At 35.1% G+C, this 16,926-nt stretch overlaps 2 protein-coding genes across 3 annotated transcripts in view; one reads left to right on the forward strand and one right to left on the reverse strand.

Annotated features, from left to right (window-relative positions):
- Positions 1 to 16,926, forward strand: part of LOC123318935 — a 537,083-nt gene that overhangs the window by 489,812 nt on the left and 30,345 nt on the right. The window lies entirely within an intron of this gene.
- LOC123318930 (C3 and PZP-like alpha-2-macroglobulin domain-containing protein 8) overlaps positions 1 to 16,926 on the reverse strand; it is a 1,198,665-nt gene that overhangs the window by 161,475 nt on the left and 1,020,264 nt on the right. For both annotated transcript variants that reach the window (XM_044905716.1, XM_044905717.1), the window contains one exon: positions 16,465 to 16,743. In XM_044905716.1, coding sequence (XP_044761651.1) covers positions 16,465 to 16,743 — 279 coding nt within the window. The remainder of the gene's footprint in view (positions 1 to 16,464; positions 16,744 to 16,926) is intronic.

Here is a 16,926-nt window from a genome sequence, read left to right on the forward strand (position 1 = left end):
AAGTATGCCAGATGTAAATATATATATATATATATATATATATATATATATATATATATATATATATATATATATATATATATGTTAGCAAATGTTAATTTGACCCCCCTTAAAATATACTGATAATGTCCGACGACGAATGTCGAAGGAAGAATAAGAGTATAGAACCTATGCTCTGTGAACTCTGTGCTCCAATGTTACCTGCTCTCTCTTTTGGCACAGTCCGAAGACAATTACTTGAACTATCTTGTCGGGCGATACGCTTTGTACCTGACCCTGTGTTAGAGCACCTCCTCGTGCTAGATAACTGACCGCCATCTTACTTTGTGAATAAAAAGTACCAACCACGTGTTTTATTAATTCTAACATCAGAAGTGGGATTAAATTTCTTCTTTCGAGACAAGAAATTGAGGATCCTATTTTGTGAGTGAAAATCGTTTGTGTTTTGTGAGAATCTACAAGAATAAGAAAAAATGGACCATCAAAATCTCAACAAAGCTCCCGAAGAAAGTGAAGCTATTTCGGTAATGCGGATAATGGAGAACCAGGCCCAACTTCAAATGAAGATGATGGAGTTGCTATCCAACATGTTTAGTTTAAGGAACGACACCGACCACGTGGTGACCGCATAATTATCGTTAGCCCAGTTTGACCCCGACGATACATCCTTTTCAACCAAGGAGTGGATTGAGGAAGTTGATCAAATTAAATTCGTAAACAGGTACGTCTGATACTGTTGTGGGCAAGCTCTGAAAGGCCGTGCACCCAAAATTTATCAAAATTGGAAACCGATAGTTAGAAATTGGTCAACATTTTCTAGGAATTTAGAGATAGCGTTCCCTGAGAAAGGAACTCAGGCCACGAGGCTTAAAGCTAGCATGTTGATAAGTAGTGCAAATTCTAGTTCGTTAGTAGAGTATGCTCATGCCAAGTTGAATTCGATCAGTAAACTTTGTGAAAAGTTTCCGTGGGAAATAGTGTTGAGCTTGATAGCACATGATATCACTAATGTAGAAGTTAAGAATAGATTATTAATGCAAGAACCTAAGAATGAAATGCAGCAGCTGAAATTGCCTTCTTCATAGGATTCCGACGCTCCATATTAGTCTCAGATAATAGTAGAAAACTAGAAAAATGAAGCAGCTACTGAAAACAGAATCAGACAAAACCTTTCATGGGAATTGTAGGAACTGTGAAAAATTTAGGCATAGAAAGTTAGATTATTGTAAAGAAACGTTGTTTTAATTCTAATCCAGAAAATTCCAGTCTTGAATGTAATTTCTGTGATAGAAAGGGACATACTGAAGATTTTTATTTTGTTAAGAAAAAGAGGGAGAAACAAGTTCAGTTAAACTTTAGTTACCCAGTGTTCGTAACAATCAATTAGCACATTAGATTTGAATCTAGACTTGTCAGGATTGGACGAGCGATTAGTAAAGTATTGAATAAATCGAATATTGTCAAATAACAAAAATTTTCAAGCATGTCGACTAACTTAGTCGGAACATGCCTAGTGAAAATAAGATACTGGCGCTTTGTTATGTTTCAGGAAAATCAAAACCAATTGCAAAAGTTTGATCTGTTTTGTACGTGAATTCTTATGAAGATTTACACAAGACAAGCGCTCTCAAGAATGTAAAATGTTCCCGTTGAGCAATCCAGGAGTATAGTATAACGCTGGCAGGTGACATCTATCGAATGAAGAAAAACTGAAGCCAACATTTATTGGACCTTTCGAAGTGCAAACAGTCCTACCAAACGATCTTTATGCCTTGAGAAGAGTAGGAGTCCAGAATAGAACCAATGAGATCTTGGCCTAAAAAAGCAAATAGTGATGAGTGAGTGCTAGTTTCAATGATGTGCCATGACGAAGTGAAATATTCTCATGTCCATCAGATTTTATGTTCTATACTGTTCCTTATGAGATTCTTATTGTTATGTTGTGATCCATTGTATTGTCTCATGTCCATTTTATGTTGAATGTTTTCCAAAGCACTTGAAAGTCCATGATAAGTTTTCGGTACTTTAAATACGAATATGTAAAATTGAAAAGTAAGGCCCAGACGGGATGTCGCTAGTGCCCCTAACTCTGTGCAATTGAGAAGTAAGGTCCGGACGGGAGTCCCTAGTTGAGGCTAACCTCTGTTCAATTTCACAGTTGTGATATTGACAAGTAAGGCCTAGACGGGAGGTCGCTAGTGAGGCTAACTTCTGTGCAATTGACGAGTAAGGTCCGGACGGGAGTCCCTAGTAGAGGCTAACTTCTGTGTAATTTTATAGTAGTGATATTGACAAGTAAGGCCCAGACGGGATGTCGCTAGTGCCCCTTACTCTGTGCAATTGAGAAGTAAGGTCCGGACGGGAGTCCCTAGTTGAGGCTAACCTCTGTTCAATTTCACAGTTGTGATATTGACAAGTAAGGCCTAGACGGGAGGTCGCTAGTGAGGCTAACTTCTGTGCAATTGACAAGTAAGGTCTGGACGGGAGTCCCTAGTAGAGGCTAACTTATGTGCAATGTCACAAACCTAATTTAACAGTGTATATGTTGTAAATGACAATTTTATCAACTTTTGAAATTCCAAGTGTTTTGCTGACCTGATCTGTAAATAGTAAGCGGTGGTGGTTTTTTTCTCGCTTGGCTCTTTTTTCCATCTATAATAATGCCGCAGCGCGAGCCAGCGCATCAAACAGAGCCATGTACACAAAGATTCAACTGTTTTATGTTTACAAGCACCCTTTAACAATGTTGTTTGATATTAAGATATTGTTTATGCCTAGTAAGTGAAACGAGGACGTTTCAGTGGTCAGTATGGCCGTGTTAGCAAATGTTAATTTGACCCCCCTTAAAATATACTGATAATGTCCGACGACGAATGTCGAAGGAAGAATAAGAGTATAGAACCTATGCTCTGTGAACTCTGTGCTCCAATGTTACCTGCTCTCTCTTTTGGCACAGTCCGAAGACAATTACTTGAACTATCTTGTCGGGCGATACGCTTTGTACCTGACCCTGTGTTAGAGCACCTCCTCGTGCTAGATAACTGACCGCCATCTTACTTTGTGAATAAAAAGTACCAACCACGTGTTTTATTAATTCTAACATATATATATATCGAAGAGGTTAAGGGTGTTTCGATTATATATATATATATATATAGAGAGTGCCGGGCACCAGTTCCAAGATTCCCTCACGAGCTTGTCAGGTACTTCCTTACTGTTCTGGTGGTTCCCAGGATGACCTCCTTCTGGGCCATGCTGATGTGTTTCTCTTCGAGTCCTAATTTCAGAGTATTTGCTAGTAGGTGTGACTCAACCAGCCCATTCACCGACAGAAGCCTATATATTTCCTTCATTTCAAATGCAAGGTCCTGATACTTACTAATCTTCTCGGTGTAAGCTTTCTCTATATTATCATCAGCGGGGATTGTTACATCGATGATTTTCACCTCTCTCTTTTCCCGGTCCAATAGTACAATATCGGGCCTGTTGTGCTGCACCGGTCTATCGATTATTATTGATGTGTCCCAGTATAGCTTGTATCTTTCGTTCTCCAGAACATCTCTCGTCAGGTAAGTATAGTTTTGAACTATATTCTCTAACAAACCTATAGCTCTTCCGATTGCTTGGTGGTATATCTTACAAACCGTGTTGTGACGTTCCAGGTATTCTCTCGGAGCCAATATGGGGCAGGAGGAGGTGATATGCTGAATATGTTCTGTAGCTTGGTTGCATCTCCTGCATTGATCGTTCGGTAGGTTCTGCCCCGCGATGCGCTTTAAGAAAGCTCTAGTACCAACAACCTGGTCCTGTACCGCTAGAATTCGGCCTTCAGTTTCGGGAAAAAGGTACCCAGATGTAAGGTAAGTTGTTGAAGCCTTTTCATCCACTGAGCTATTTTTCAGGTTTTTTGGGTACCTGTCATGCAATGGTTCAGAGTACCATTCCTCTCGGGGCTTCTCCAAAGTAACAGCCAGTAGTTGTGGGGTGTCAGATGACAGGTGCAGTGGTGTGATATTCTCGTCAGCTTGGCATATTGTATATTTGAAAGGTGAGTTGTCGTTTTTCATGAAATATTCTCTGAGGCTGCTGACTACTCGATCATGTGCAATTGCAAGGTGTTGCATGCCTCTACCACCTACCTTTCGCGGGATGTACAACCTGTTAACGGAGGCGTGTGGGTGATGAATGCCAAATTTTGTTAGAGTTGTTCTGATTTTAACGCTGAGTTCATCAATTTCAGTTCGAGACCATCCTATCACACCAAACGAATACACCACGCCTGGAAGGACCCACGAGTTTATAGCATTGAACAGAGCTCCGGAATAAAGTTTCGCCTTTAGCACCAGTCGCAGTCCCCTCAACAGTTTGTTTTATGAGTTTTGTAACCACGTTTTTATGTATATTTTAGCATCCTCAAGAAGAAACGCAATCAGTTTCGAAATATAGATGCAAATGACGATTGACTCCTAATTGCCCAAATAAAATGCCAGGTACCCAAATACTATTCCCTATATATATATATATATATATATATATATATATATATATATATATATATATATATATATATATATATATATATATATATATATATATATATATATATATATATATATATATATATATATATATATATATAAAGTTATAAAGTGTTAATACCACCTCCAAAATAGTAACTCGTTTAACGCTCTCACCTCATATATATCGCTGCCACCTCCGAAATCGGAGGTGACAACGTTTTGCCTTGTTTTTTAGCTTGTTAGATTCAGGAGGCTTCAGGGACCAACATATCAAAAAATCGTTTTGAGGTCACAACGCACCCCGTTTATGTACTGAACAATCTTTTAGTTCGAGTGTATATCACTGGCGCTAGTGTGCTGAGCTGTATATCGAAGAATTGCTCTGGAAGACTCTTTGCTCGTTAGCACCTCCGAAAATGGCAACGCTGTATTGTCAGATGTAGACAGGCGGAATATCAGTATACGGAGGAATTAACTGAAGAGAGGCGCAGCGCGTTATCACCTCCATTATTGCAATCCAGGCGGCATATCTCGATGATTTTTTATCGCATTCTTCTGTAGGGAAAAGAATCACGTGAAAGAAAACCAATCTTGGCTCTCTCGAATGGGATTATGACTGTTTATATTTCATCGTGTGTATCTATGGAACCGTTGAACTTCTTTCATCTCGAGCTAACACTATATTTCTGAATTTGGCGAACTATTTCATAACCTATCTGAAAACAAATCGATTTGAGTCTTGTCCATAATAATATTGCTTCTCTCTATGGAAATGATCTATATAGATAATTCTACGTATTAGAATAACGAATAATCAGTATTGTTACGTTGCATATAATAAAATGAGCTGTTCAGAGAAAAAAAAAATTTTGGAAAAGAATATTCAGATGTAAATGGTGATGAATATTCAAGGACAATGAGCCATTCCGAAAATTTTCATTTCAGAATCAAGAGAAAAAATGCTACAAATTTTACAATATCACAGAAATGAACAACGTCGGCTAAACCGAATGTTGGACCATTGTGTGTTATTTCAAATGGAACGCTCTATATATTTTTCTTAAATCGGATTGCTAAATGATTTTGAGGAATCCTTTGCTCAGAAGCATCTGTTTTACTATCGATTATGTTTAATTATTGGATTTTTCTGAAAATTTGAAGAGCTTGTACCATCTCTCTGGTTTAAATTCTTTAGTGATGTATCATAAAGAAAATTACCAATTATATCGAAACAAGTAAGATTTTATGAAGAATTATTCAAAACAGATTTGCATTTTGCGATAGATCATAAAGGATGTAAGGGAAAAATTAAACAAAATTGAAGTCTTTAGAAGGCCTCGAGTCAACATATTTTGAAATTGCAACCATGTTTTAGTCAAGACATGATGAATCTACAAAATGAAGTTAATAATATAGATACATACTCGGATACATATGATTGATATACAGATGATTGGTTGGTAAATTCCCAAAAGCTATGATGAACAGCAGACACTATGATGGACGCATGATGAAAGGAGAAAGACAAAAGTTAATTTAAGTATTTTCGCATGCTGTTTTATTATTCAAAATAAATGATTCTTATAATCAACAAATCAGGTGCAATTGACATTTTTGTTTTGGTCTTCGAAACTAAACTTCTACTATCCAAAATAAATAGGTACATAGATAAAATATATCTATATACAGGATATCTGTAAACAAATGCGAAGAACTAAGGGAGATGATTCCTTAATGAAAATAAGCGGGGGTAGTTCCTATAAATTTTTTTCCAAATCGACAGACTTTCCAAAATACAGCCTTTGGAAGGCGATGACGAGTTTACAGGTTTTAATTTTTTTTACAGGTTCTAAAAAACACTGAGTCCTAAAACTATACATATTATGAAGCACTGAGTAGATTGTTACCAGTATCAACTTCGGCAAGCTCGTAGTTTAGGCGGTAAATTGCTATCGATTTTTTCATGTGTCTCTCCCTTAAATTCAAAAATTTCTGTGAAAATGTTGAAATTTGAGTTATTATGCTATTGTCATAGAAGTATACGAAACTAGCAGCGGGGGGATCCAAGATTTCGGGCCGATTCACCTTAAAAAAACATAATGAAATGAATTTCGTGAATAACTACCGAGGCTGAAATCCACTATTCTCCGCTATAAAAAATTAGTATTATTCCAATAATATACCGACTTAATGAATGCTACGTTGCTATTACTATAAGGCCCGGTTGTTCAGTTCAGGATGAGGCCGAGATTTAAGATGATCCTAGATTGATCTGACAGAAGTGAACTGAAATGTCAAAATCAATCTAAGACAAACTTTAATCCCGAACTGAACAACTGCTATACATGTAGAGTTTCGGATTTTGCGAGAATCTACTACTTTTTCTTCAAAACAACAACTACGCTGAAGGAAATGTGATTGACTGTTAGCGACAAGGAATATCAACCATCTGATTTCTGTAGTCCATACAAATTTTTTTGAACTCTCATCATAACGTGCGTTCAAAAAAATTCGTCGTCAAGTAGGCTATGGAATTTCAAACGTCGATATTGCGTATCTAAACGTAGTTCTTAGCTTGTGCTCTATTATTATTACAGGTTAGCTGTCAAGTTAGCGTTTTGGATTGTTGTTAAATTAAAATTACCAGCAAATAATAAAGATGGTTTTTACCGACGTACAAAAAGCATTCATTATTGAATCCTACTTCAGAAATGGGGAGAAAATAGAAGGCGAGTGGAAATATTCTGTTGAGAAATGTCTCAGCGACTTCAGGATCGAGTATCCCAACGTTGCTGTAGATTACCAATCTTTCCAGAGTACTGTTTCGCGATGTGTGAGCGTTTTTCGTGAAACAGGTAGCGTTCAAAGAAAAAAAGGAAGTGGTCGACCAAAGAAGAGAACACCCGAGTTAATCGAAAATGTTGAGAATGTGATGACAGAAGCTCCACGAACCTCTGTTCGGGTTTTATCTCAACTAGCTGTAGTCTCTGTTGGTACATGTCACACAATAATGAAAGAAGACATCAATTTGTATCCTTATAGATTGACATGTTATCAGAAGATTGAAGAAGTTGATTACCCTCGTAGAATGGCCTTCTGTCAGTGGTTTCTAAACGAATTCATCGATAACCTGAATAAAGTTTTCTTCTCCGACGAAGCCTGGTTTCTTCTTTCTGGATATGTCAACTCCCAAAATATGAGAATGTGGAGCAGTCAAAAACCGGAAAATTTCTACATTGAGACACCACTTCATTCTCAGAAAATTGGAGTTTGGTGTGCTATCAGTCAGAGAAGAATTGTTGGACCTATTTTCTTTGACGGAACTTTAACAGCAGAACGCTATAAAGAGGATATTATCATGCCTTTTATAGCTGAATTAAATTTCGAAGAATGGTCATATAGTTATTTTCAACAAGATGGAGCCAGAGCACACACAGCTGTAGAAACATTGGCTACACTAAGGAATATTTTTCAGGATCGACTCATTAGCCTCAATACTGAAAATGAATTTCCTCCAAGATCGTGTGATCTTACACCATGTGATTTCTTCTTATGGCCTCATTTGAAGAATTCTATCTTCCAATCACCTATTTCTAATCTGGACGAACTCAAGACTAGGATCATTGAAAAAATTCATCTAATTAACGATGATCCTTTTATATTGAATAATGTCTTTGAATCTCTCAAAAGAAGATGTGAGAAGTGTTTGGAGCAAAGAGGAGGACATTTCCAACAGCTACTTTAATTATATAGAACTCTTAAACGTGAAACTCATTGTAATGAAAATCCTATAATTCAGTTTCTTCAGTTATGGCAGAGACTGCCTCTGGTTATGGATTTTCACTGTCAGCGTCAATTCAATATTTTATTCATTGAGAAATAAACATATTCTGAGGTTCTTAGTGTGATTTATTTCTATTACCTACTGTTATAGGTACAACCTTTTCACATAATTGTAAGTACAAAAACCATAATACTCGATTCGTTCAAGATTCATGTCTTTGACTTATGAACTCAGGTTAATTTTTCCAATCGCCTCAGATTATTTGGATTCTTGTAATCTAATTCAATGAAAAAATGCTAATAAATCATTATTGAATGTGCAAGTAATTTTTTCTGAGAAATTGCCTTTTCATACAAAATTACGATAAATAGGTTAATGTCATCAATGTTTACATTTGGCTGTGATGACACGAGGAGCTAAATGCTCATATCCGTACCGACGTTGCCAAGTCTACCTCTCATTCTGAAACTGTCAACTTCGGTACTGAAACTTCAACCAGCTGTCAGATAGATGTCAAAATAAAATTGTGAGGTGTTGTGTGGGCAAAAATAACACATAATTTGGAATATTATTTTACTTTTAGTTAAAATACGTACATTGAAATGCATTATTTTTGTTTTTAATTTGATGGTGGTGTTAATCCTAGTGATTCTTTAGTGTTAAATGTGCGTTATTAATGCCAATAATGGTAATGAAAGTATTCAATATCTTGGGAAAGTCACACAGTATTTTAGCAGGAAGTGAATAATTATGCCATTTTCTCGTTGTGTTGTTGGATGTGGAGGCCGAGGAAACAGTGTTAAGTTTTTTTCCTATTCCGGAAGAAATTTCTGTATTTCAGCATAAGAAGCTTCACTTAAATTACTTGACGAGGAGACAACAAAACTGCTATTATTAGGAGAGCTGACTTATACTAGTTATATTTTTATTTATACTCATTATATTTATGCTGTTTTTCTAACTAGTTCTATTTTGTATCGATTATATTTTTATAGTGTTCCTGGGCAGGAAGACCTGAGTTGTTAACCCTTGGAAACATTGTTTCAATAAAGTTTAATTACTACTACTTTAGTATTCCTGTTTTATATATACCTATATTGAATACACCTTTTCAATGAAACAGTGCATCTTTTCAAGAATATTTAATACAACTAAATTACATAATATTACATATTTACATTTTGAGAAAATATTCATTCCATCTCTTTTTACCCGTACAAACGCTGTAGAAATAAAGGCCAGGAACAATGGTCTACCAGACGCATTCCATATGGATCCAGAGTTTCACAATCCTCATATCAGTATTTTATTGCAGGTTGGTCATTATTTCCTTCTCTAAATATACATCAATTCATCTGTGCTAACCCTTTTGTGAAACACTTTCCTCGAATATTTTGTTCCAAATATTTTATAGAGTAACCTAGGTAAAAGGCTAATTATAAAGTATTTGTAGGCTGCTACTCTCTGAATGCTTTCGTACATCTGGCTTATCTTCTGGGAATAAAATCCGCCACTTCTTGATTTGTTTTCAAAATTTCAATAAATTAGGTACTCTTTGTATTCACTGAAAGAAAATTTATAGTTAATTCAGAAATCTTGATATATGATGATGATAGTTATCATATCAAAAGTTTAATATCAACTTACTTTTTATATATCTATTCATCTATTACAGATTGCCAAATAAATATTCTTAGAGTTCTAGATGAAGTAAAATACCACTCTTTTATACCTTGGAACAACGAAAATATTCGTCAAGTGAGGAGTTTTACTTGTAATGACGCTTTTGCTTGCCTCCACAATTTTTGTGAGGCTAGAAGGTTGGAGGGGCCTATAATGGTCCAAATCTTTGTTTTGACCGAGAGGGTCTTTCGACCAGGTTCAGTCTTCCAAGTAATGATTCTAATGTTCTTCAGTTGTTCGAGGAACGTTACAGGACCCTTATGTTGTTATATGTAGATATATCAGTTTAATTTAACGTTCCGCTCAAAACTTCTTGTTGTTAATCATGTTGTAAGTGATTGCAACCCTGTTATTTGTGTTGCATTGGTCATCTATTCAATACAGATTTTCTGATTTAACTATTACCACAATTTCACAAAGAATATTAAAGAAAAATGTAAATAATAAACGGTCTCTGATAACAAAATAAAAATAAATAAGACATGTGAAATGAGTTGACAGGCTGTCAGAGATGAACAGTTGACAGTTTTCAAATGTTCTGTGGCTTAAAAAGTAGACGACAGACGTGGCAACGTCGGTACGGATATGAGCATTTAGCTCCTCGTCTGTGATGACTGATGAGTGTGATGTAAGGAAAGAATTACGTTCAGTCACAGAAAATCAACCTACTAAATTCCATAGCCTACTTGACGACGAATTTTTTTGAACGCACGTTACTAATATAGCAGTCTGATACTGAAATCCGTCATTTGACAAAATGAGTTGTCAGTCATAGACTGACCAACATTTTCGAAAGCTATTGATCTATTAATTAAATCGTTCTATAATTGGTCCTAAATTGACAGTCGTATTGTGAACAACGATATGCAGCAGATTATCTAAACACGAAATAAATTCTGAAATGTTTCGGATCATGAGGTTAATTGAATAAGTATCTTGTTCGTATCATTTGTTGAACTTCATTATTCTAAATATTCTTCAATGAATGAAAATATAATATCAACACACATAATTGATTTATTCGTCATCAAATCATTAAATAAATCGTTTCTCGAAAAGTTTCGAGTCTTGAGGCAAATATAATATTGAATTATTCACATCATTATTTGTCGAACTTCACAGTTCTGAATGAATTAAAATCTAAACTTGACAATATACGAGACAGTTTTCGCAAGAATTTCAATGAAATCTGAAAATTTTCATCATTCTGGAGCATTCTGGACATCAATAATTCTCGAATCATCCATGGCATAAAATCAATTTTATCCAATATAACACGCAAAACGAAATGTTACTCGAATTCGGCATCTTGAGCAATTCGTTCCTAAAAAGCCCAAATCAGGTAGAAAAGTATGAACCCTTCAGATCAGCATCAACACGTGTTTTGCAGTAAACAGATGCCGATTTCATTTCGAGCAATGTAACCAGCGTCGGCGTTGGGTAAACGGATGAACTAGAGTATCTGGATGAACGTTTCTCAAAACAAAAAAAATTTGAATTTTCATATGACGGTTTGTTTCAAAACTTTCAGAGTACAAGGAGTATACAGGGTGTTTCACGAGTAAACAGACAAATGAAAACCGTGAATTGAGGGCATTGCTCTGAGTTCAAAATCACCCCATATACAGGGTGTCCCAAAACTAGTGAATCAAACGTCACACCACGATAGAGTAAACCGAATATTATCGAATGACACCAACATTAGTTCAACGAAAACGTACCGTTTCCAAAATAATCAGAATTTTATTAAAACACCTAAAGTTCCCGATTTTCGAACTATTTTTCTTAATAACGGGGCCAGTTTGTGAAGAAGGATATCGATTCTAAATTATATTGAACTAAGATTATTGTTTTATCTCCCCTAATTGAAATTATTTCAAGTAGTTAATCGATAACCATAACCTAAGTCTCGACCTAAGTTGATGTTAATTGAAACAATTGTTTTTTCTACATGATTTTTAATACTCAGATTAAACAGGGGTGATAATATGGGAGAAAAACGCTATCCTTAATCACAAATTTGCCTTGTGATTGAAAAAATAGTTCGAAAATCGGCAACTTTAGGTTAGGTTTTCTCAGAAACCGTACATTTTCGCTCAACTAATGTTGGTGTCATTCGATAGTATTTGATCTACTCTATCTTGGTGTGACGTTTGTTTCAATAGTTTTGGGGCACCCTATATATAGGTTTCTTCAGTGTTTTTTGAAATTTCTCGAATTTCCGTTCGGCTATAAGTCCTGAAATTCTCTATCAAGTCGACTGAAAATTTATATTTAGCCTTGAGTTGTAAATTTCATTGAAACAGAGCATTTAAATTCGACAAAAATCAGGACCGGGCTCAGTGAGGCTTTACTTAACTTCAAACTCATAAAAACAACGTGTATGTAGTTTTTTAATCATAATTTAAACTTTTTTGTTATCTGCATTATTATTGTCTCAAAATGAATTGATTTTTGGGTTGCCCCACCTGTTGATCATGTTCTAGAAGTAATTGTTTTGGTCAGACGCCTCTAAGGAATAGAGCACTTCATAAAAATAGAAATTCTTAATTGATTTTTTTTTCAAAGAAATGAAATGAATGCGTTCAACAATTATACCATATTCGGTCTTCAAAATAGTCATTCACAATGATAAAATGTTTCAAAATTGATAATGCACAAATATGGATGGAAAAACTACGCTATCTTGAAACTAAATATTAAAACTTGATCTTCAGAATTAATCTATTTTTCTATGGACAACTAGTTGTGTGAATGAAAACAAAGAAAGAAATCGCGGGGTGTCAGATCTGGAGATCTAGCAGTCCAATGTTGGGGTCCTACCCTTCTAATGAAATGACCTGAAATACTGATAAATACTTTTGCTGGTGCATGAATATCATCAATGTTTCAATAACAAATTGTAATAAGACCAGACCAATCCATAGATTTCCATAGATCCAATAATGAATATAACGGAATAAGTGAAGAATTCGAAAGTGCATTTATCATACTTATTCGAAGTGCCAATCATTACCTTCACTAAAGGACCAAATGAGCTGAAAATCAGTTCGGAAAATTACTTCAGCTCTACGATGTCCATAAAAAGCGATTCATTCGGAAGATATAAAGTTATAATTATTATTTTCATGATAGCGTAGTTTTTTATTGCTTTTTTTGTTCATTATCAATAATAAAGCTTATTATCACTGTGAATGATTTATCCGAATAACCAGATATGCTAAAATATCAAAAACGAAAAAATTCAGTTGAAAATTTCCAATTCCATTTTTAGATTTCCACATCTGATTGGCGATCATATTCATACCATTAATTATTGTGAAGTAAAAGTCATTATGCTGCGCTGTTTTTTCTAGAGGCATTTCACCAACAAACAATTATTCATTAAAAATTATCCACTGATAAAGCATACCAAAATTTCATTGATTTCGAGAAGATAAATGCAGATACCTGAAAAATTCAAAATTATGACGAAAAAAATTACAAACAGAGTGTTTTGCATGAGTTTAAGTTTGAATATAGCCTCAATGAGTCCGGTCCTGTGTTCGTCAACTTTAATGTCCTGTTTTATTGAAACTTACAAGCTTAAACGGATAATGAGTTTTTAGCCGAATACAACTAAATTATTTGGAGTTATAGCTGAACGAAAATTCGGGAAATTTGAATAAACTCTTCTGTATATCGGAAACGGAATGACCAAGACACACATATGAGGTGTTTTTGAACTCAGCTCAATGCCCTCTATTCACGGTTTTCGTTTGTCCGTTTACTTGTGAAACACCCTGTGTACTGAAAAATCGCAAAAGACTCCTCGAGCAATTAAGAAATGCCATTAAATCAAGGAGTTTCTTTTGATCCGCTACGATGAAAAATGTCAATATCCAGTTATTATTATTTATATAATAATATCTCGAAAACCAAGGCACTTTTACCAAACGTAAAATATATTTATCTGAACCACCATAGAGTCCTCTACCCGCAGGATCCATATTATCCATTCATTACGCCACACCCTGTATAATTATTATCATTATATCAATGTATTGAAAATAAACAGACGTGAATACGAGCCAGTTGTTTTGTGAGGTGAAGATCCTCTTGCTTCAAACTTCTTTTAATTATTTTGACTACCATTCACGCAAGATGATTTTTGTTGAAGAATTTAACATTCTTGTAATTATCCGTTCATTTCTTCAAGAGATACCCATTCCCTACCACCTTTGATTATTCAACTCAATGCTATCACTGCATCAGATGCATTTCATATTTGGGTTGATTTTTTTCAATTCTACAATTGATGTAACGTCTTCAACCTCCAGCCAAAGAAGATAAACAACAGTAACTCTCCTCAAACTACTGATCATTTGTATTTTCCATATAAATAAATAGATTTGGTATGTCTTCAATCAGTTTGTATAAACGTCAATTATGTTCGTTACATATTTTCGACTTAATTTTTTCCGAAGTGATTTGACATTGTGATGAAATACGTAATTACTGAAAGTCTCACGTAGAACGGACTACGTAGCACTGATTTAAAACTCAAGAATGTTTTGACAAGCGTCTTAACCCAACATTTTCGTACCATACAGAGTGAAAGGTATCCAATTTCCATGGCCAATCCAGTGCTAAAATGAAAGTGAGTGAAGTATAGAAGCTGAAAGTAAAACGTATATCTTTATTGATTCATTCGGAAAAAATATTTATATGGAGTTCCTAATGTCGTGAATATAATGCCCAAAAATTAGACTACTATTTCATACCAGAACAAATTCGGTAAAATTGTCTTTTGAATTAATCTTATATGTCACGAAAAATTTGATTTTCATGCACCATTCGTTTGGGGTATTAAACTCCCCTATCGGACGAAGTATCGTAGACATAAGCATATTTATTCAAAACTGTCCAAATTCATTTACACCGAGATCACGAACCTTATCAATCAATTATCAGCGTATGAAGTTTATCAATATTAGTATCGTTCTCGAACTATTTACAGGTTTCAATATGTGTGAATGAATCGGAAGAGCAGCTGTATTCTATATATGAGTAGAATTCGAGCTGTCTTACTTTCCGTCCTCCTAAAATCTGGCAACGTTGCGGGAGGTGAGAGCGCACTACTAATAAGAAATATATGCGGAGGTAGTAAGGTCTGATTCGTTTGAAGAAAAATTTTTCGATAAAAATCTTTTCCCCTCTTTAGGTACCCCTGTTATTTACCTTCCCCTCTACATATATAAACAAAAATTATTCCAATTATATAACTCCTTCACCCGGAGGTCAGGTCGCCCAATGAACTTAACGGAGGTAACAACGCACTACGGGTTCATATATATATATATATATATATATATATATATATATATATATATATATATATATATATATATATATATATATATATATATATATATATATATATATATATATATGCTTTTATTATTTCTTCGTATGTTCATCTTTATAATTGAATTTCTTGAGAAACAGGATTCAGCGGTGAATAGGATTTGGCAAGCAAAATGAAAATTGTTGAATAGTCCTTAATGGTACCTACCAATGACAAAAATCAATCCTCGGATGAAAATATCCAGGTAGGAGACCCCGCACCCACTGAATGTGGAAAGTATATAGCAAAAAATCCCGCAAGATCCGCCAAACAACTTCAGGACTTGTATAAAGGAATATAAATTTTTCTTATTGTAGTTCTTGGATGTTCTTCTATTTCGTTCACACTTGCCTTTTCGAGTCGTGGTGTTCTCACACTGCGTGGTTTATATGAATCGATGTTTTGCGTAGAAAAAGATGAAAGACGCCTAAGAAAACTAACAATGAATGTTTTAATCACATCTAATTCACTAAATTTTCATGACAATTTGGGTTTTCCTGTAGATTTCGAGAAAATCGTTGGAAATTTTTTTCTCCAAATCGATAAAATTGATCGTAAAGTTTAGTTTAACAACAAATCTTTTTTTTGTGCTCCTAGGGAGCATAGAATTTGGGGCACCTAGTACGCCATATCGTACGAACGATTTCGAAGATTGCCAAATTTGTACTAAAAGATTTACCACGATGAAGTTTGAATCTAATGGGCGCGAACCGTGTTGTTAGGGCACTCTATGAATAAGGATTACAAACTCATGGGAGGTCAGTTTTCACATATTGAGTACTTTTCATCACAATACTTGCACTAATTTGGAGATAATCGTAAAACATTCCGATGACATTTTTTGTTCAACACTGTATCTTGGTAGCACATGCAGTTTCAGTGCTGCATGTTACGGGCCACAAATACAACTCATTTTGTAGTGCTCTACTTATTCTACCTTTTCCTGAAGCACCCTGTATATGACCCACTTGCATATTATTTATCGTCGCTCTCCTTAACTCGAAAAATTTAAGTTAAATTTGCACTAGATTATGTGCATATTCGTGATATCTTCGATCTGATTTATTATTATGAACCTGAAATTCACTTACTCAATAGTGGTTCCTTGGACGTTTTATCTGTTGCACTTTCGTACAGCCAATCAGCAGCATCTTTTCTAGTGATGGAATGGGGCCATCCAAATTCTCTGTCATCCGTGGTAGAAACGTTCCTCAACTTTTCTATTGCCCATGCACTAGTTGCACTTTTGACTAGGATCAAGGCAAGCGCCACTGCTGCTATAGCCTCTGGACTTTCTATATTTGGCAGACTGTTTTCCAGATAGATCTTTGCTTTTTGGATAGTTTCCGAGTCAGTTTCAGTTTCTATACCTATAAAGAAAAAACAATCAGTGAAATTTGAGCCTTTGCTAACCGCAAATATATTCATTATATCGGACGTCCTCTTAAATGTTTTCAGAAAATCTTAGGTACGTCAAATATGAACAGGCAAAGCTGATATCATAATGATTCCACACTATTTCACTATACCAATTACTTTTTGCTACATATCTT

This window comes from Coccinella septempunctata, chromosome 8 (genome assembly GCF_907165205.1).
Source record: "Coccinella septempunctata chromosome 8, icCocSept1.1, whole genome shotgun sequence".
In the NCBI taxonomy this organism is placed as follows: Eukaryota; Metazoa; Arthropoda; class Insecta; order Coleoptera; family Coccinellidae; genus Coccinella; species Coccinella septempunctata.